This window comes from Pituophis catenifer, unplaced genomic scaffold (genome assembly GCF_029215685.1).
Source record: "Pituophis catenifer annectens isolate HBS135680 unplaced genomic scaffold, rPitCat1.0.hap2 SCAF_3, whole genome shotgun sequence".
In the NCBI taxonomy this organism is placed as follows: domain Eukaryota; kingdom Metazoa; phylum Chordata; class Lepidosauria; order Squamata; family Colubridae; genus Pituophis; species Pituophis catenifer.
The window spans coordinates 112266110-112285116 of record NW_027256883.1 but is presented as its reverse complement, the minus strand read 5'-3'; the positions used below and the strand labels follow the sequence as shown (position 1 = coordinate 112285116).

At 36.4% G+C, this 19007-nt stretch overlaps 1 protein-coding gene across 3 annotated transcripts in view; it reads right to left on the bottom strand.

Annotated features, from left to right (window-relative positions):
• ABL2 (ABL proto-oncogene 2, non-receptor tyrosine kinase) overlaps window positions 1-19007 on the bottom strand; it is a 54093-nt gene extending 35086 nt beyond the window's left edge. For 2 of the 3 annotated variants that reach the window (XM_070939249.1, XM_070939250.1), the window contains exons 1-2: window positions 18969-19007; window positions 18773-18896 (exon numbers count right to left, since the gene is read on the bottom strand). In XM_070939249.1, coding sequence (XP_070795350.1) covers window positions 18773-18896; window positions 18969-19007 — 163 coding nt within the window. Of the gene's footprint in view, window positions 1-18772 lie in introns of all 3 variants that reach the window. The other variant, XM_070939247.1, reaches the window with a different exon arrangement.

The window sequence follows — 19007 nt, the reverse complement described above, 5'->3', positions numbered from 1 at the left end:
AAAGTACCACAGGTACTAAAATGCAGTGATTGGCAGGGGTCTCGTACCTCCTACCAACAAGAATATCTGAATTTCTGAAAACACACTGAAGTCATTCTGTAGTTATGACAAAGCACAAAATAATCATTTACCAGATAATAAATTGATCAGAATGCTACCTATCACTTCTACTCCAATCTTCTCAAATGTCACTTTTCACCTTAACTTGCTTATTTTGCCAAATGAACAATGGACAATTTTTCAAATATTTTCACCTGACCAACATTTTTTCTAAGAATTCCTTTTGGAATCCTATAAAGCCTAGAATGATTCTCAAAATTAACATAATACTGAAGGCTAGTACTATGATTTGTACCATGCTAATTTCTCTCCTTTTCTAATTTCAACAAAATTGAAATTTCTAATTACTCAAAGTACTATATATATTGTGCGCGTTTACGAAGGCTTCTATAAGTTGACATTCTGTGCATCGTTTAAGATCTGTAGCACACCCTAGTGGAAAAATAGAAGTAATTATTTCCCCAGGTGTTATTCTACTTTGCAATTTACTAAAATTGTTTTTAATCCCACCTTTAAAACATTAAGTCTAGGTATGAGTGAAAGTTATAGCAACCAGTAAAGTAGAGGTAAGAATATCTGATTTCTTGTCAGTTTAGCTACAGAGTTCAAATGAAATCCAACATTAAGCAAGCAGACTTCTACTGACACAGAACTGACTGGAGAGAATGCAGATTATTTGCTTCACCCAAAGCTCTTTGAAACTACAACCTGCTTATCTTCTCAATAACCTTGCTAAGAAAGGGAAAGTTGGAGCCTAGACAAAAGTCATCTAATAACAATTGTTGGGTCCAGCAAAGTAGGGAATGTACATTCATCTCTTTTGGAGCAGATGGCACTCACTTTCTCACACAAAGAAGCATTAACCATCACATGTAGCCATCACATGCTATCTCCTTGGAAATTTTAATCAATCAAGGAGGCTGTGGATCAAGCATTGACTTTAGGTCAGTAGAACTCAGGATCCTATTCACTTTCTCAAACACTTCCCAAATAACCAGACAAAGTCTCAATTTAATTTATATGATCTTGCCCAATAGGAGTGCAGTTTTAGACAAATCTGATCAATTTTTTGTACTAGATACTTAAAAACAGACCCCATAATGACACTGCAGATGTTCCTGTACTTCATGTGGACCCAGCAGAGAGTTCAAAACTTTGAATAGGGTTGTTAAGACAGCTATCTATGGATGCAATAAGAGTGAAGAAAATTCTTATCAACACAATATAATATCTGATATGGGCTCTTACAGATATTCAGTCAGATTCACTCTATTGTTTATTGTTTATTTATTGGTTCAATTTATATGCCGCTCTTCTCTGGAGACTCAGGGCGGCTTACAATGCGTTAAGCAATAGCCTTCATACTTTTGTATATACCTGCTTAGAAGGGCTTTCGGGGGGGCCCCTAAGTGGTGTTCTTTTTTATACAAAGTCAGTTTATTGCCCCCACAAACCGGGTCCTCATTTTATCTACCTTGAAAAGATGGAAGGCTGAGTCAACCTTGAGCCTGGCGAGATTTGAACTTGCAGTAATTGCAGGCAGCTGGTGCTATTTAACAGCACTTTAGTCTGCTGCGCCACCAAGACTCTTTTTAAAGGCTCTATTTTTTCCAATAGTGTTCTAGGCATCTCTTCTGTCACTCCATTCCTGAGACTCCTTAGAAAACCAAAAAATTCATTGGGATCTATGAATAAGGGACGGTCACATACAAATAACCTAGTCCAAGGTAGCAGCCACCTGCCCATTCCAGGTGGCAATTAATGCCTCAGTTGAACTAGCCACCAGATCTTTAGGAAGTTAGTTTAGAGCTTATATTCACACAGAAAAGGAGCTGCTTTCTTTAATATGCATGAGGGGACAAAAGAAGTATCAAGTTTAAACCCCTGAGAAAATACAGAAGTCCCTGACATCCTTGCAATGCACTAGAAAATAATACCTGCATGCAAGATTTCATTCTTGTCTTCAATGAAGATTCTAATCTATCCAAGCAAGTCTCTGATCCCATCAGCAAATCAGACTAAAAATATATGAAACCAATTATTTATTGCTGAGTTCCTGTATGTTCAGAGGTGAGTCTAGACTGTGCACTCAGTTCTGAGATTTGAATTTTATTCTGGAGTCTCTTATGTTATTGTATATCATTATAAACTGCATTCTCTATTATACAAAAGAAAGAGCAAGGTGAACAGGTCTGATCATAATGTCCCCATAATGATCTTAGTATACTGCAGTTTCGCTGTAAACATCAATAAGCCTAGATTGAAAGAGATGCCTGAAGATCAGACACTAAATAAACAATTATACTTCATAAACACAAACATTATATCAGCTCCCTGGAATCATGCATAGCATAATCCTGTGTTCAAGTTCTCCTTTTGAATGATTAGTCAGAATGAGAACAAATTGATGGATTAGGTCTGTGGTAGACCTCTTAATATCTCTTTCTGATCACTGACCATATATCAGGGAGATCTAAAAGATACTTGCTTGCCTCTCTGAAATATATCTTTAGTTCAATCCACCTTATTTCAAATGTGTCACCTTAAACTCCTAGAAAAGCTACATATTTTTGGTAAATAAATACTTTAGATAAATAGAACTTGAAAATGTAAAGAATCCCAAGTCAGGTTTTCACTATTCTATAGTACACTCATCCAATATCCCACAGTAACAAATTAAAAACTACACTATAGAAATAAACATTGCTAAATTTAGATTTTTTAAAAACGAATCCAAGAAAAAATGAATAAACAAGAAAGTCTTTGTAAAATGAAGCTTGAAATCAGGAGCTTGAACTGGGTTTGTTCCAGTAACAGAGCCAAGTTCTTTAAAATAGGCTCCAAAAGAAATTAAAAGGTCATCTTTCTAAGAGCAACTCATAGAAAAGACCAATCAAAATGATCAGAGAACTGGAGCAGTTTTGCTGCAAGGAAAGATCTCAGTGGCTGAGTTTTTTACTTTAGAAAAAGACAAATAATAATAGTTTATAAAATCAAAGTGCCCCATTCTCGCAATGCTTCACGAGACCTCATTTTCCAAATTGTGTACACCATTCATTCTGCAAATCAAGCACCCCCATTCTACATTTAAGATCTTGAATGTCAAGGTAGCTATTTCTGTTTCACTTAAAAGTTGCAATGAAATTTCCAAAACGGATAATGCTAATACAACAATGCTTGTCTTGTGGTTTACAAACCCTGCCAGGAAGAAACCTCAAGGAATTTGTAATGTAGTTAGTTGCCCATTTATTCCACAGAAATTATCTTCAGAAATCATAAGATCATTATTTTTTGTTAAAGAATGAGCCATTATATAACACTATATAAAATTTACAGCAGAAAGAAGTTTAAGATGATGCTATGAATACTGCAACTTATTATTTTACAGGGTTGGGATTGATTTATAGTGAGAACTAACTACAATTTGATTTAGAGCTAATACTGAGCAGCAGTTAGTCAAATCTAGAAGTGTCCAAAGACCTTACAATTTCATCTTAGTTTAAACTGGAAGGTATCCACTGCAGTCAAGAAAATTACTACAGAAGACTAGTTTCAGGCTGTGTGCAAACTCTCAGCACTCAGCTTGCAATTTTGCAACCCAGTAGAGCATATTTTTCATGTGTGTGTGTAGGGGTTTGTTTTTCTAGAAATAAAGATGAGAATGGAGGAGGAAGGCTTGGAGGTGGGGTGTGTGTGTGTGTGTGTGTGTGTGTGTGTGTGTGTGGAACTGAACTGCTCTAATTTTCACCTTTAAACTATTAAAACAAGGCAGCATCACAAATACTGAACTGACTGTTTTAACAGGCCATTGTTAACAATTTACCACTAAAGATAATCCTTACAATTGCAGTCAGAAATCTTGTTGTAAGTTGTTGCACTCATAAGTCGAGGCATTATGTAGGCACCTACATAACGGCACCTTTTTTAAAAAACATTTTTCGCAGTCATTAAACAAATGGCGTGGTTGTTAACTGAAACATCTTTCTGACAAAAACCACCAAAAAGCAGCAAAAAAATTGCAATTTACAGTCATGTATCCACAGGATGCTGCAACTAGTTGCAAAGACAAGCAAGTTGAGGACTACCCATATTCAGAAATTACAACAAGCAGCAGTCAGTCAATAATAGAAGCAAAAAGTTCCAAAGCCGTTTCTTCTGTTTTACAGAGAATGGGAAATCTTGAATCTGCATGTAATTTTGATACTAAAAGCAAAGGATGCATATAAAATAAATAAGACAATTTGTCACATCCTGTTGCCTGGATCATCGAAAGATGGCATCACATCATTTGTGATGTCTGCAAATGTTGATACATAATAATTGATAAAGACAATTCTTCTACTAAGAAGAAGATATTTTGCTAAATTATTTGCAATAATTAATTATTGTGAGAGTATTAAGACAAGAATTATGAATTCATTTACAAAAAAGGACAAGTGTATATATTGAGGGCTATGAGAATATACAAAAAACACCAAACAGAATATAATGTGGAAAAAAAAGCTGTCTACTAATTTGCCTTTTAGAAACTAACAGTTATTTCAGATTTGACAGGTACCTAATGTTTAGATACAAAAAAGTACACATTCAATTGAAAACTCAGATCTATGCTGGGAACGATTTTAATGAGTTTTATTTATTTATGTAAATTTAGATGCTGCTGAAACTCCAGCTGATTTTGGGAGGATCACAATATATTAACATAAAAATTCAATATAAACCAAAACAAGATGGGATCTCATCACTTTAAATATCAACAAAAATAATAAGTACATCCAACAAGGGGCTATACCTATCTCAAGCCAAGGCCTAGGAGAACAATCACTTTTTCAAGATTTTACAGAATGCCAACAGGTTGGGAGCCACACATATCTCAGGGCAAGTTCACTTTCCAAATGGTAAGCATCTTTTATCAGGCAGCAAATGATAAAATGTTCAGGTGCAGAGAATACACAACAATACCCATTCATGCATGGCATGAAATTTCTGGCTTTTTCTTAGTATAAGAAATTGAGCCTTCTGACTTTACTTGGCCACAGGTATAATATTGAACAATAAACCACTGAAGAATAATTTAAAATGCAGCTACCAAAAAACCTATTTTCATTTCCAGTCTTTTCCCTTTGGGTGGGGAAAATGATATCTGAAGGAAGAGCTTAAATGTTTGTATTACATTGATATAGAGAATTTTTCAGTACCGTATTTTCCGGCGTATAAGACGACTTTTTAACACATGAAAATCTTCTCAAAAGTCGGGGGTCGTCTTATACGCCGGGTGTCGTTCTCCTGTAACCAGGCTCCTGTAACCAAAAGACTCTGACGAGCCTTAAATGGCTCTGGCGATCGAAGCTCTGACGATCCCAGCTTTGCCTGCTAATCAGGCAACTCAGCTGGGATCGCCAGAGCCCAGAGCCCTGTAAAAGGAAAAGTTTTCCCCCTCCAGCTTGCTTACCTTAGCTGCTAATCGCAATGCTTGCTTTGCTTCGCTTGCCTGAATCCATTCCATCAGCAAGCAACTCCCTGCCTGCAATCATGCAGGCAGGAGTTGTGGACTTCAACTCCCAGAATTCCTCAGCCAGCAAAACAAAGCTGGCTGAGGAATTCTGGGAGTTGAAGTCTACAAGTCTTAAAGTTGCCAAGGTTGGAGATCCCTGTTCTATTGGGTAAGTTTTTTTCCCCTTTGGGAGCTTTAAAAAAAATAGTCAATTGGGTTTTTTTTAGTTCTTCTTTTTTAGACCTAGCCATTTAAAGTTTAGGAAGTTTTAAATTTAGCTTTCATATAAAAATAAAAATAAAATAAAGTAATATTTGTGCAGCTTTCTGAGATTTAGTGTGTTTCTGTAGTGTTTCACTCTAACTACACAAACACACAAAATCTCACAAAGCTGTATGTGGAATTTTGTGTGTGTAAAGTGTGAAAGTTGGTTTTTTGGGCTTTTTGTGGCTGTGTGAGGTTCCTGCTTGTTGCAGGGGCCATTTTGGGTCTAGCACAGCTACTTTTACATTGTGGGTGAGCCAGTTGTGTTGTGTTGTGTGTGTGTAAAGTGTGAAAGTAGTTTTTTGGGGGGCTTTTTGTGGCTGTGTGAGGTTCCTGCTTGTTGCAGGGGCCATTTTGGGTCTAGCACAGCTGTTTTTACATTGTGGGTGAGCCAGTTGATGTTTTTTAATTTTTATTTGGTGTGCGTTGGAAGAGGGGCAGTCTTATACGGCGAGTATAGCCCAAACCCTATATTTTAACAGGAAAAGTCGGGGGTCGTCTTATACGCCCAGTCGTCTTATACGCCGGAAAATACGGTAGTTATTAAAGTGAACAGCCAATGAAACATTCTTGACTTATAGCAGGGGTGTCAAACTCGTGTTGTCACGGCATTGTCACGTGATGTATCACAACTTTTTTCCCATTTGCTAAATTGGGTGTGGGCATGGCTAGCGCATGACACATCTGGCCCACGGCCCACAAGTTTGACACCCGACTTAATAGTATACCAAACATCAGCAACACACAAGGCTGTAAAAATACAGTCTCAAATTATGCTAACATAAAATTAAGTGCACTATTAACTACAAGAAGAATTCTAGGATCACAGGTAACAAGAAATTAAAAATAACGGAAATTTTGAGGACAATTCCAGAAAAGCAAAAAAATAAAGGAAATGGCTAACCCAATCATAGTAAAAACTAATTTTCCTGCCACAGCTTGTATGCTCAAGGTTTGGACTACTGCCTAGCACAATTAAAGCTGTTTAAATGCAAAAACACAGCAGGGGTAGTGTTCATTACAACACGGTTTTCCCAAATGAAAAACAAACCTCATCTCTCAAGTATTAATTAGATTCAGCCAAGTTGTAACTAAGCTGCTAGGTCACTTCTAGAGGGCCCGGGTATCTTTAAAGTGATGCTGTGGTCTGTTCTTGCAGCAATAGCAAACGTAACAGCAAGCTTCCCTCTATCCACTTCTTCTTCTTGTGACATATCCGTCATCGGATGTTGGTGATCATGTTGGCAATCCTATTTTTGTCAACAACTGCATGAAAAAGTGCTGCTGAGTTTTGTCGAATCCAGTCCCTTAGGTTTTGAAGCCATGATGTTCTTCTGCCTGGACCTTGTTTGCCTTCAATCTTTCCCTGGAGGATTAAATGAAGGATGCCGTATTTTTCTGGGTGTCGCAATATCTATCCACTCTATCCACTGCAAATTTGTAATCCTGGTATGATTTACAGTTACACTATTTATATATTTATATATTTACAATTTAGGGTTATATGCTGCAGCATCAGTTATAAATTTCAATTAGGATTTTAAGGTAGAATGTATTACACTCCACCATGGATACATTTAAGGTTTTGAAAGAATTTAATTTTTTTTAAAAGTGCAAAACAATAGATCAATTATTTTTTCTCTTATTTTTCAAACTATTGATAAGCTACATAGTAGAAATAGTTTTATATCAAGTTAAACTTTGTAAGTATGAACTACAACTTCTGACTCCTCTGCGTTTTAGTATGTACAGGTTGTTCTTCCCCTTCTGCAGATAAAACAGTGTATCAAAAGTATAAATGAAAGCATTTTTTCTAAAGTCCAACTTTCAGTTCTATTCAATCAGGCATCTTAGACATGTACTTGTGTGCAATTTATTGTATAAATTTAAAAACATGTACTCTATTTTAAATCTACTTGTATTTACTCTTTCTAATCTAAAAGTAACAGAAGGGTTTGCAAGTAGAGATAGTCCTCAATTTACCACAACTGAGCCCAAAATTTAAGTGAGTTTTGCCTCATTTTACGACTTTTCTTGTCACATTTGTTAAGTAAATCACTGCAGTTGTTAAATTAGTAACATGGTTGTAAACTGAATCTGGTTTCGCAACTGACTTTTCTTATCAGAAGGTCGCAAAAGGTGATCACATGACCCAGGGACACTGCCACTATCATAAATGTGAGTCAGTAGCCAAGCATCTGAATTTTGGGATGCTGCAACAGTCATAAGTGTGAAAAACGATCATAGGTCATTTTTTTCAGTGCCGTTGTAACTTTGAACGGCCACTAAGCAAATTTTTGTAAGTTGAGGACCATCTGTATTAATGGCAAGGTTTCCTCTTTCTCCAATTCAGTCAGAAAACTAGCAGCTGGCCTTGATCTAACTAGTGATCTTCCTGTAATCCCATCTTGCATCATTTCAACCTCACCAAAGAAGGTCCTACAACAGGTTCTCTTCAACATTTTCCCAATTGTGCTATTGAACACTATAGATTTCTGATTACTGGTACCCTATGAACTAAACAAACATTCACCAGACCTAACACTGCCAATTCTATTTTAGGATCCCTCATCACCCTTTTTCTGCACTGAAACCAACAATCTATCTTCAACAGCCACTACAGCTGTGTCCATGTTAACCATGTAAGCTGTCAGCCAAGACCTTCACTTCCAATCTTCTTCCTAGAGTCGTCCCTCCCTTTTGTCCATCTGTATCTGCTACCATTCCTTCTCATATGAGAACTGCTATCCATCAGAATTTAAACTAATATTTATTCTTAGCTCCTTATGAGCAAACCAAAATCAGGAAGTAAGTAAACTTTATTCAGTCAATGACCAACACAAAATAAGCTGAGGCACAGTCAAATAGAAAATACAAGACCTTAAAACATCTCAAGTCAGATGTAGAAGTAGCATAATAGCATATTATGACAGCAAAATGTATCTCTTAAGACCAGAGTAATTCTCAAGAATTACTTAGTTTTTTAATATTAAAACTGTAATATATAAAACTGAAGCACAATGAAATTAAAACCATTACAAAATAACACTTTAATTATAATCTATAAAAAGGTGCTATGAAACTGAATAAAAATCAATAAAATTATCCCTTTTGCTTTTATTTTTGCTTTATTTTCATAGGTCTCAAAAAATTCACAAGATGCTTATCCAATCTTTCCATTTGTTTGCATAATACAGGTAAAATAAGATTGGTTCAAAAAGGACAAAGTGAATACAAACATTTTTGTTTAAATATCTGTATGTACATATATTGTGAAAAGCCAAAAAGCAGCTGTTGATAAGAACACCATCATATCTTGTCATTCCCCAGAACAATATCTTTGTGAGATGGAAAGATATGTATACTGAAGAGATTTGCACTAAATCTTTAAATAGAATAGAATAGAATAAAAACGTTGGAAGGGACCTTGGAGGTTTTCTAGTCCAACTCCCTGCTTAGGCAGGAAACCCTATACCCATGATGGCGAACCTATGGCATGCGTGCCGGAAGTGGCATGCAGAGCCATCTGTCCGGGCATGCCAGCCGTCACTTGTTGCTCTTCCGGGTTCCGGCGCAACAGCTGGTCTTCATACCAGAAGACCAGGTGATCGGTGCGCATGTGCGCACTGGAAACCAGAAGCTCAGCTTCCCTGAGTGTGCATGCACGCTGGGGAACTGCTCTTCCAGTTTCTGGCGCTCCCACACGTGTGCTCCCATTTCGGCACTTGGTGTAGAAAAGGTTCGCCAATACTGCCCTATACAATTTCAGACAAATGGTTTTCCAATCTCTTCTTAAAAACTTCCAGTGTTGGAGCATTCACAACTTCTGGAGGCAAGTTGTTCCACTGATTAATTGTTCTAACAGGAAATTTCTCCTTAGTTCTAGATTGCTTCTCTCCTTGATTAGTTTCCATCCATTGCTTCTTGCCCTGCCCTCAGGTGTTTTGGAGAATAACTTGACTCCCTCTTTTTTTGTGGCAGCCCCTGAGATATTGGAATACTGCTATCATGTCACCCCTAGTCCTTTTGATTAAATTAGACATACCCAATGCCAGCAACTGGTTTTTATGTGTTTTCGCCTCCAGTCCCCTAATCATCTTTGTTGCTCTTCTCTGCACTCTTTCTAGAGTCTCCACATTTTTTTACATTGTGGTGACCAAAACTGGATGCAGTATTCCAAGTGTGGCCTTACCAAGGCATTATAAAGTGATATTAACACTTCACATGATCTTGATTCTATCCCTCTCTTTATGCAGCCTAGAACTGTGTTGGTTTTTTTGGCAGCTATCCCACACTGCTGGCTCAGATTTAAATGATTGTCCACTAGGACTCCAAGATCCCTCTCACAATTACTACTATTGAGCGAGGTACCACATATACCGTACCTGTGCATTTTGTTTTTCTTGCCTAAATGTAGAACCTTACTTTTTTCATCATTGAATTTCATTTTGTTAGATAGCACCCAATATTCAAGTCTGTCAAGATCCTTCTGTATGTTAAGCCTATCTTCTGGAGTGTTGAAAGCTTATTTACTAAGTTGAAACATTTTTTTACATTTACACACTAAAAAACTATTATATGAATTAATTTCAATAGTTTTTTCTATTAACTCTTAGCAGCTGGATTATACATTTTAATTTAAGAGACAGGTACATATTTATATCTATACCTACCTGTGCTTATGAGTCACACAAAGACAATCTGGGTTGGGACAATTGTTTCTCAACCCAGGAAAGATTCAAAGGGATTTTTATCACCCATAGAAAATATATTTCCTCAACAATGACTGTCTAAAAATCTGTACCATTATTAAGATCTTATACCATTTGCAATCTTCTCTCCAATTTCACATGTAATCATAATGTAACAATATAATCATAATGTTTCTGACTGAACATAAAGCAAGAAAAGCAATTCCTCTTTCTAATAAATGGAACCTGATGATCAACAGGGATACTTTAAGTTCTAGTTTTTCACCTCCTAGTCAGTCAGTGGAAAATTGTTTATAAGAAAGAAACCAGTGTTTATAAGAAAGAGGACTCACAGAAGTACATGTGTATTTTAAAGATACAAATTACAAAAATTAAGAAGAAACAAACATTGAATAAAATATTAAAAATTACTTAGTTAATAGACTTCTGATATAGCCCAAAAAGTTGCAAAGGCTGAAATTTAACAAATACTAAAAAGAAAGACTGAAATAAAGGGTCACAAGCATCAATCAAGATGTGCTTAGAATGTGAGCCCTGAGCACAAAAATATATGGGCACTGATTGTAAGGCCCAGGTACAGTCAGGGTTATGGGTTAAAGAAAACTTTTATAGAACCATAAATGTAAGTAAAAATATCTCCATGGGAACAAGAAAATGGATATAAATAAAACCACAAAGAACAGAAGGTTGAAAACTTTAATAAGAAAACAAAAGGCAGAGGGCATTTTGCCTTCAAGACTAATAGCCATTGGTCGCTGCCAGACGGTCCCTCGGGACTGCCAGCCCCGTCGCCTGTAAAGAGCCGCCTTTACATCTGAAAGGCGGCTCGAAAAACTCCATTTCCATAAGGAAATGTGAGACAGAGCAGGTGAGGGCAGGTAGAGACCTCTGCGAAGCCCCCAGGGTTTTTTTTTTTACTCTCGGGGGATGAAGCAGATGAGGCTCCCTATTTCCCTCGCCGCCGCTTCGGGCTTCGGGAGACCTCTGGCTTTTTGCAGAACCAGGCGACGAGAACAAGCATTTTAAAGAAAATTAACAGATCGTTTATTGAAAGAGGATGAGATCTGGACCTGTGACCCTAAATCGCAAGTATTCTCATTTACTTTACAAAAGATATTGAAGAAAGGAAAAAAGAATTTTAAAATGGCGACTGCCGAGGCTTGAGAAGGGGCTGAAAGGGAAAGTCCTTCCGTTTCTTAATAAGCCACAAAGTAGCGGAATAAATACTGCTGGCTACAATTGAAGAAAAAGTACTACTTTTATGTTTTCTTTTTCCTGGAGATCTGATACTGATCTTGTTTGGAAAGAAGCTTTCTTTTTTTTTCTTTTCTTAAAAAAGAGTTTGTCTGTGTGGAAGTATGGCGTTTGAACTTACAAAGCCAGATAAACAAGCAGTGGGGGGGATTCCCCTATCTACAAACTACGTGAACAAGTTTTAAACCTACAAACTCGGAAAAATGATTTTAATTTAATTGAATTTCTTTTGGAGGAGATTGTAAGAAGGGATGAGATTGTGAACCAGAATTTTGAAAAATTCAAGCAGGAAATTAAAGAATTGGTACAATCAAAGTATGATATTTTGCAACGAAAGATTGTAAAAATGACTAACGGTTTTTCAGAAATTGTTACAAGGTTGGCTACAAATACTGACTTATTAGAGTCTAAAATGGAGGAAACTGATGACAAGATTTATAATTTGGACAATAAAATACAAAGAATTGAAAATGATTTGATAAATACTCAAGACAATAGCTTAGAAGAAAAATCTAAAATGGAAGCTGATCATAAGACTTGCAATGTAGAAAATATAAAACAATGGATTGAAAAGGAAGTTTTAATGATGCAATATACCTTCACAGAATTTGCGATTAGACTGAGAGGATTACAGGAAAATAACAGAGGTGATTTAAGGAAAATATCTGCTGAAATTCTGGCTGGGATTTTAAAGGTTCATCCTGAGGAAGTATTTTGCAGGATTGACAGAGTGTATAGAGTAAATTCTTGGATTGCAAAGCAAAGGCAACTGCCTAGAGATGTGGTGATTACTTTACAGACAAAGAAATAAGAAATAATATTGTGCAAAAATCTTTTAATTCTACTTTACAACTGTATGGAAGAAAGATTTGGATATATAAAGAGTTACCGCCTAAGATCTTATTGGATAGAAAGAAATTTGGATTCCTGGTGACTGAGTTTAAAAAACGAAATATTTTATTCAGGTGGGATGTTCCAGTTGGTGTAATATTGAGATATCAAGGAGAAAGATACCAATTAAATACTGTTGAAAAAGCGGAAGAATTTTATCATAAGATTCTGAAAATGAGCTCAACATTTTTATGCACAACACAAGATAAGCAGGAGGAGTTGGAAATAATGGAAAAACATCGAGTTACAGAGGTCTTGGTAGATGAATTGCCTTTGGATCCTTTAGATGTTTCAGTTGGACTACCTATAAATAAGAGAGAAGCGGTGTTGGATTCTAATGTGATGACTCATCAAGTCACAGACAAGCATGAAAATCAATCAGTTGATACACAACTTATAGAAAAGAAACATGAATGGCGATCTAAGCCACAAAAGCAAAACCAACAAGATCAAGTTATAGATCAGAATGAAAATTGAACAGTTGATATACAAATCATAGAAAGGAAACCAGGATGGAGATCAAACCCACAAAAAGTAAGGAAAAAAAGAAATAGGTCTCACAAAAACAAAAATTTTTAAACTAGGCAACAGCGAAGCCAGTTATCTAAAAGATGATTGAATACATGAAAAGACAGTTGAGGCGAAGTATTGTTTAATATCATCCTGAGGAGAGTGACAGACCTCTGCAATGCCGTAATTTTGGGATGTGAAAAGGGCCTTAAACTGTTGGATTGGAATTATCTATTTTGGATTCTTTGATAAATGTATTACGTTTATGCTGAGTTATATGGCAAGAGAGCTACGTTGGGGCACGCAGAAGATCTGGTTGTTACCCCATTATGATGGTTGGATTTAATAATCTTGAAGAAAACCACTACTACAGATACTATATGGAATACAATTATAATGTCACTCGGGTGGTTGGTTTTTTTTTATATATATATACATGAAGATATTTATTACTGATGCGGGCAGATGATAACTGATGATTTCGAACATTCTGTTGGAATTAGGATGTGATGTTACCCTAATATGGGTGATGGAGTTAACAATCCAATGGAAAGACATCAAAGAAGATATTATATGGATTACAAGTTAAAGTCATTGATTTTATTTATATAAGGGAATATTTTTTCTTTAGAAGGGTGGGCAGAATAATAAAGATACCAAGAATTGTTATATATGGAAATTTTGTAGGGAAGTGGGTGGAGACAGGCTAGCTTACTGATTGTTTAGTTTTTTTTTTTTTTTAAAAAAGGGAAGTTTCAGAGAAATATTTATGGGAGTGGAGATGGACAGACTATGAGTTGAATGAATGTTGAATTAGGATTTATTATATAGATTTATAGTGGAAGGCTACTTTGAAATGTTATATTAATATACACAAAAGATTAAACGTTAAATTAGGATTTATTATATAATTTTAAAGTGGAAGGTAGTTTTGAAATGTTATATTAATATATGGGGAGGAGAAAAAGGGCAGATTATTGCTAAATTGGGAGTTATAATAATAATTCTATGCTAAACCAGAAGCTATTACATAATGTTATAGTAGAATGTTATTTTGAAATGTATAGTATAAGGGGGATATAATAATATTATTAGAAAGAAAGGGTCAATATTTGGGGGATGGAGTAAGGGGATGGTAAAGTATTATATAATCTGTTATGAATTTGGATTTTACTTTGAAGAAGTCACAGGGGGAGGGGTGGAGAGGGGGGGTTGGGGGGAGAAAAAGGGGGAAAAATCTGTATTTGAAAAACTTTTTCAATAAAGAAAACAAAAGGCAGAGAACAAGGAAGTGATGTTTAAAAAAGAACAGGGTATTTACTTGAAAACAGGAGTCAAACACAAAAAAGAATTATAAACTTTCATTAATTTTACCTGTAAAAAAGTCAGCAGAAGATCGGATAGATTTGTTTTCATAAGAACAGAAAGTCAAGATAGCAAATGAAATCATGCTCTTCAGAATGCAGGCTCCTAGGGCAAATGGTTTTTAACACTCTGAAATACCATACTCTTTTATTCTACAGTAACAGACAGCTTCCAACAGTAGTAATAAAGCAAGGAGGAAGAGAGTAGACTAGGGTAAAAGAATAAGAAATGTGAACATTTCAACTGACATTGTCTATCTCTCATTCCACTGTGCTAAAATAAATACTATTGCTCATTTCATTTATCTTCAAGAAAATCAATGAAGAACTATAAAACAGTTCTGCGTGTTTCCAATAGCATGCACATTACATCCTTGCTACATGAGCTGCATTGATTACCAATTTGTTTCTGGGTCCAAACAGAGTGGTTGGTGTTGACTTTTAAAGCCCTACATGACATTGGACTGGGTTATTTGAGGGACCACCTCTTCCCAATTTCATCATCTTGTCCCACCAAATCTAATGAAATGTGTATGTTATGGGTTTCACATCTAGGGAGTGAAATTATTTGATGAAAAACATCAATTTATACAATCTGAATTTATATAATCTCAACATTTATATATGATAGAAATTTATATAATCTCAAAAAAGACTTCAAGAACAAGTACAATACAGATAATACTAAAATTGTTACAAAATTCAATTTTGCATCATAGTCAAAAATAATTATCTGTATTTTTAATAAATTCTTATGGAAAAACATTGAAAAGCAATTCCAAGTTAGCAACATTTTCTCGTTGCAGATACTATTGAGTTTGTTATTACTGTTTCCTTGTTCTACTGTAGTAGATAAGAATTTGTTTCCACATCTGTAACTTGATTTCAACAAGCTGTGGAATGAGATTGAGAGAATAAGCAGCAAACTAGAAGCCTGATAGGCTTCAGGTCAATGATTACTTTCCTCTCTGCTTGGTATTTTAGATAAGAGATTTTCAAAATTTACTGCCAGAACCCCCTGATTTAGAGACAAAGCTCTAGTGAGAGAAAATTGGCTGTGCTAAAGTGAACTTTTTTTTTTGTCCTTAGTCTCTCATCAACTTCTCTCAGAACCCTAGGATTTCATAAAACAGTTTGAAAAGCTGGCGGACAATGGATTCCACAGTACATCAATGGAATGAATGTTGCTCCCAAAGTGAACAGTGAGCTAAGGGTAGGAATGAAGAGACTCCTGAAATTCAGCATGGCAAAGCTGGCTATTAAGAAAATAGTAAAGGGGTAAAATGGCTAACTGATAAATGAAATGCACCACATCACTTGCCAGTGATTCCTACACAAACCTTTCAGGAAGACAAAACCTATAGTCTTCAATTGCTAGCTAGCTAGCTATAAGGAAATGTTTTGTAGAACATAACTGAAGTTTAAATCCTGAGAACTTCTTGTTCTGTCATGACTGTTTTTTTTAAAAAAAAACCAAGCAAGAACATTTTCTTTGCTTTCCAATCATAGGCTCAAATGCATTTCCTGACTCCCAATCCTACAACTTTATTCAATGATCAACCAGAGATAGATACCGTAAAGTACATGTCTGTGTCTTCTCTCATTTACCAAGGCTTGTTTCTGGTTAGCAATCTATTTGGGAGAGTATTTTCCCTCCTCAACTAAGTATCATATCTCTCCTCTGAGAGAGAAGACTTTTTCTCGTTCTCTGAATGCCCCCTGCAAAAAAAAAAAACTATGCCCAAGTTCTATTAAATAATTTATTTTGCCTTACTTATCATAATGAAAAAGTTGTTCTTATGATTTGAATTGCTATCTAGTGGGAATAGTAGTAAGATCATTGCTACCCATAACATGGGAAGGAATTAAAGGGGACATTATGTTAGCAGTTGTATGGGTTGTGATGCAAGAAGATGCATTATGAGCATGTCCACATTGTTGCAAGTTAAGTGGTTCTTTCATATATGGAGAGCAAAATATCATTTATTAGTACAGCTATAAGGTTTTAACAATATTTCCATAAATTTTCTCCAAGTCACTGTCTATATGGCTTTTACTTTTTGTTTTAATGTTTTTGTAATGTTTTGTATAATTGTTCAATTTTTTTTGCATTAATTGTAAGCTGCCCAGAGTCATGAATGGGAGATAGCAGTTGTATAAATTGAACATACAAATAAATATATTTACATTTAGTGCCCTTCTGGGGTTCTCAATGGTGTGCTTTATCTTTCTATACTACTCAATAGAGGACATAGGAGCTATATTGATAGCATATCACCCCCAGCAATATGGAATGCAGACACCATAAAAGAACAAGAATGCAGAAAAAACCATTTTTCTTCTCTTGATGCATCAATAAGATTAAATACCATTGGACATGCCACTTACTAATTATCTTATCTATACACATTATGTATCCTCAGGGGAGTGACCTGTGTAATTGGCTTTCACATCACACATACATAATGAGTTCTTCAGAACAAGATGTACAATTGAGGTTCCACAGCTCAAGGAGTCTAGGAAAATGGGGTTTCTGAAGCTTAAAAGCCACTATTGTAAATTTGAAAATTTCTCTAATAATATATAAATATATAAACTCTTATTTCCTTTTATGTTCAAGCTGAATTTAAGTATCACTTGTAGAAACTCAAATTACAACAAATATAGCAAAATACAAAACAGGTATACAAAAACTACTTCAAATTATTGAATGCCATTCAAGATTGCAAATCACCCTGTGATATTTAGCTGAATAAATATTATTTGCCACTTCCAGACCAGATGCAAGATACAACATAAATCATATGATGGTGATAATGGCCTATTTGGGCTTTCTATAAAAATCACATGGACTTCCAACCATAGTAAAGTTGTACATGACCCTAGAATGTAATATTGCACAATATAATATTTCATTGTGTCTATCACATCACCATAAGAGAAAAAGAGTGACAGGAGAAACCTTCTTACCTTGCTATACCAATAAGGTCCAAAAGCATTGGTTCTCCCACCTTCCTAATTGCACAGCCTCCCAGTTAGAGATGCTAGCTTTTTGTCTTCTGTTCTCATTAATATCAATAAAAGTCATAATGAAACAGGTTGTTAACCTGAGAAGAGTAGACACATCATTGCAATTCATCCAAAGAATACAAAAAGAAATCATGATAAAATGACTATCACAAAACTAGAAAAAAAAGGAACATCTGGGGCACTTTCTGGGCTACACGATAGAAAAACTTTATAATTGCACTTTGTGGCATACATCTTACCAACACTATGAATATACTTGAAGCATTTTAAATGGGACCATATGACAGAAAACACTGTTTCAGATATTAATGAGGAGATAGGCCAACAAAAATACTTCAATTTTATTGTGACTACAAAAATTAACAAACAGGGAAAGTAATATTGTACTCATGAAGCAAGGATCTCATGTGAAGTACATTCAGACTGCAAACAAAGCACCGTTAGAAAGGACTAAAAAGCATCCCATGAGTGCAACCATTAACAAATATAACCCCAAAGGGTCATAACCCTGTGCAGTACCATATGCTACTAACATAAAAACACTCTTCCTAACAATTATCAGTATATGCACCTGGAAAGTAAACCAAAGCAAGTTATACTTCTGAGAAATACTACACACATTTCATAACCTGAAGGGGTAGCCATGTTGTATGTCCTCTGACACTTAAATTGAACATCAACTCATTTATGGGGAACAAGCACTTTTCTATACCGAACGAAACCCTCTTTATGAAATGCACGAAGCCGTTTCTTAAATATTAATCAGTGAAAATGAAGGGGGGGAGGGAATAGCGATTTGAGCCGACACAACACGCTTCACTGCAAGTGGTTTCTATTGTCACCTATGTGCTTAAACTGGAATCCTCATCTATTAGCATCAGATACTGAAGGCGGCACAAGAAGGGGAAGGCTGCTGCTGCTACCTGCTTGGGCGCTTCCCAAGGAGTTCTAGCCGGCCACCAGATGAAGCAAACCTTTGTCTACTGTGGGGAAAAAAATAAGTTGGGAAAAATAAGGCGAGGGGAAGCAACCCCAGCCCTGCTTCATGACACCCCCCACCCCATTTCCAGCCTCCGCTTTTGTGCCACACCCACCCGCCTCCAGCATCTGCCGCAACCCACTCCCTCCTTTTCCCTCCCTCCCGCCCTTCCTTCCTCTCTCTCCTGCCCTCCCCAGCCCTCTTCCCACCTTACCGTGCTGGGTGAAGATATTGAAGCCGCTGTCGGCAGCTCGCGGAGCGGCCGTTTCTCGCCTCCGGCTGGCAGGCCTACTCCCGCTGCTATTACTCCCACGAAGCCCTCTGGGTTGAGACTGTGGCTGGGAAAGAGGCAGCAGCTGCTGCTGCTGCTGTTGCGGCGGCGGCGGCGGCGGCTGATGTTGAAGCGCAGCGGCACCCGGCTCGCCGACGCGGCCCACCTGCTGGCCCAT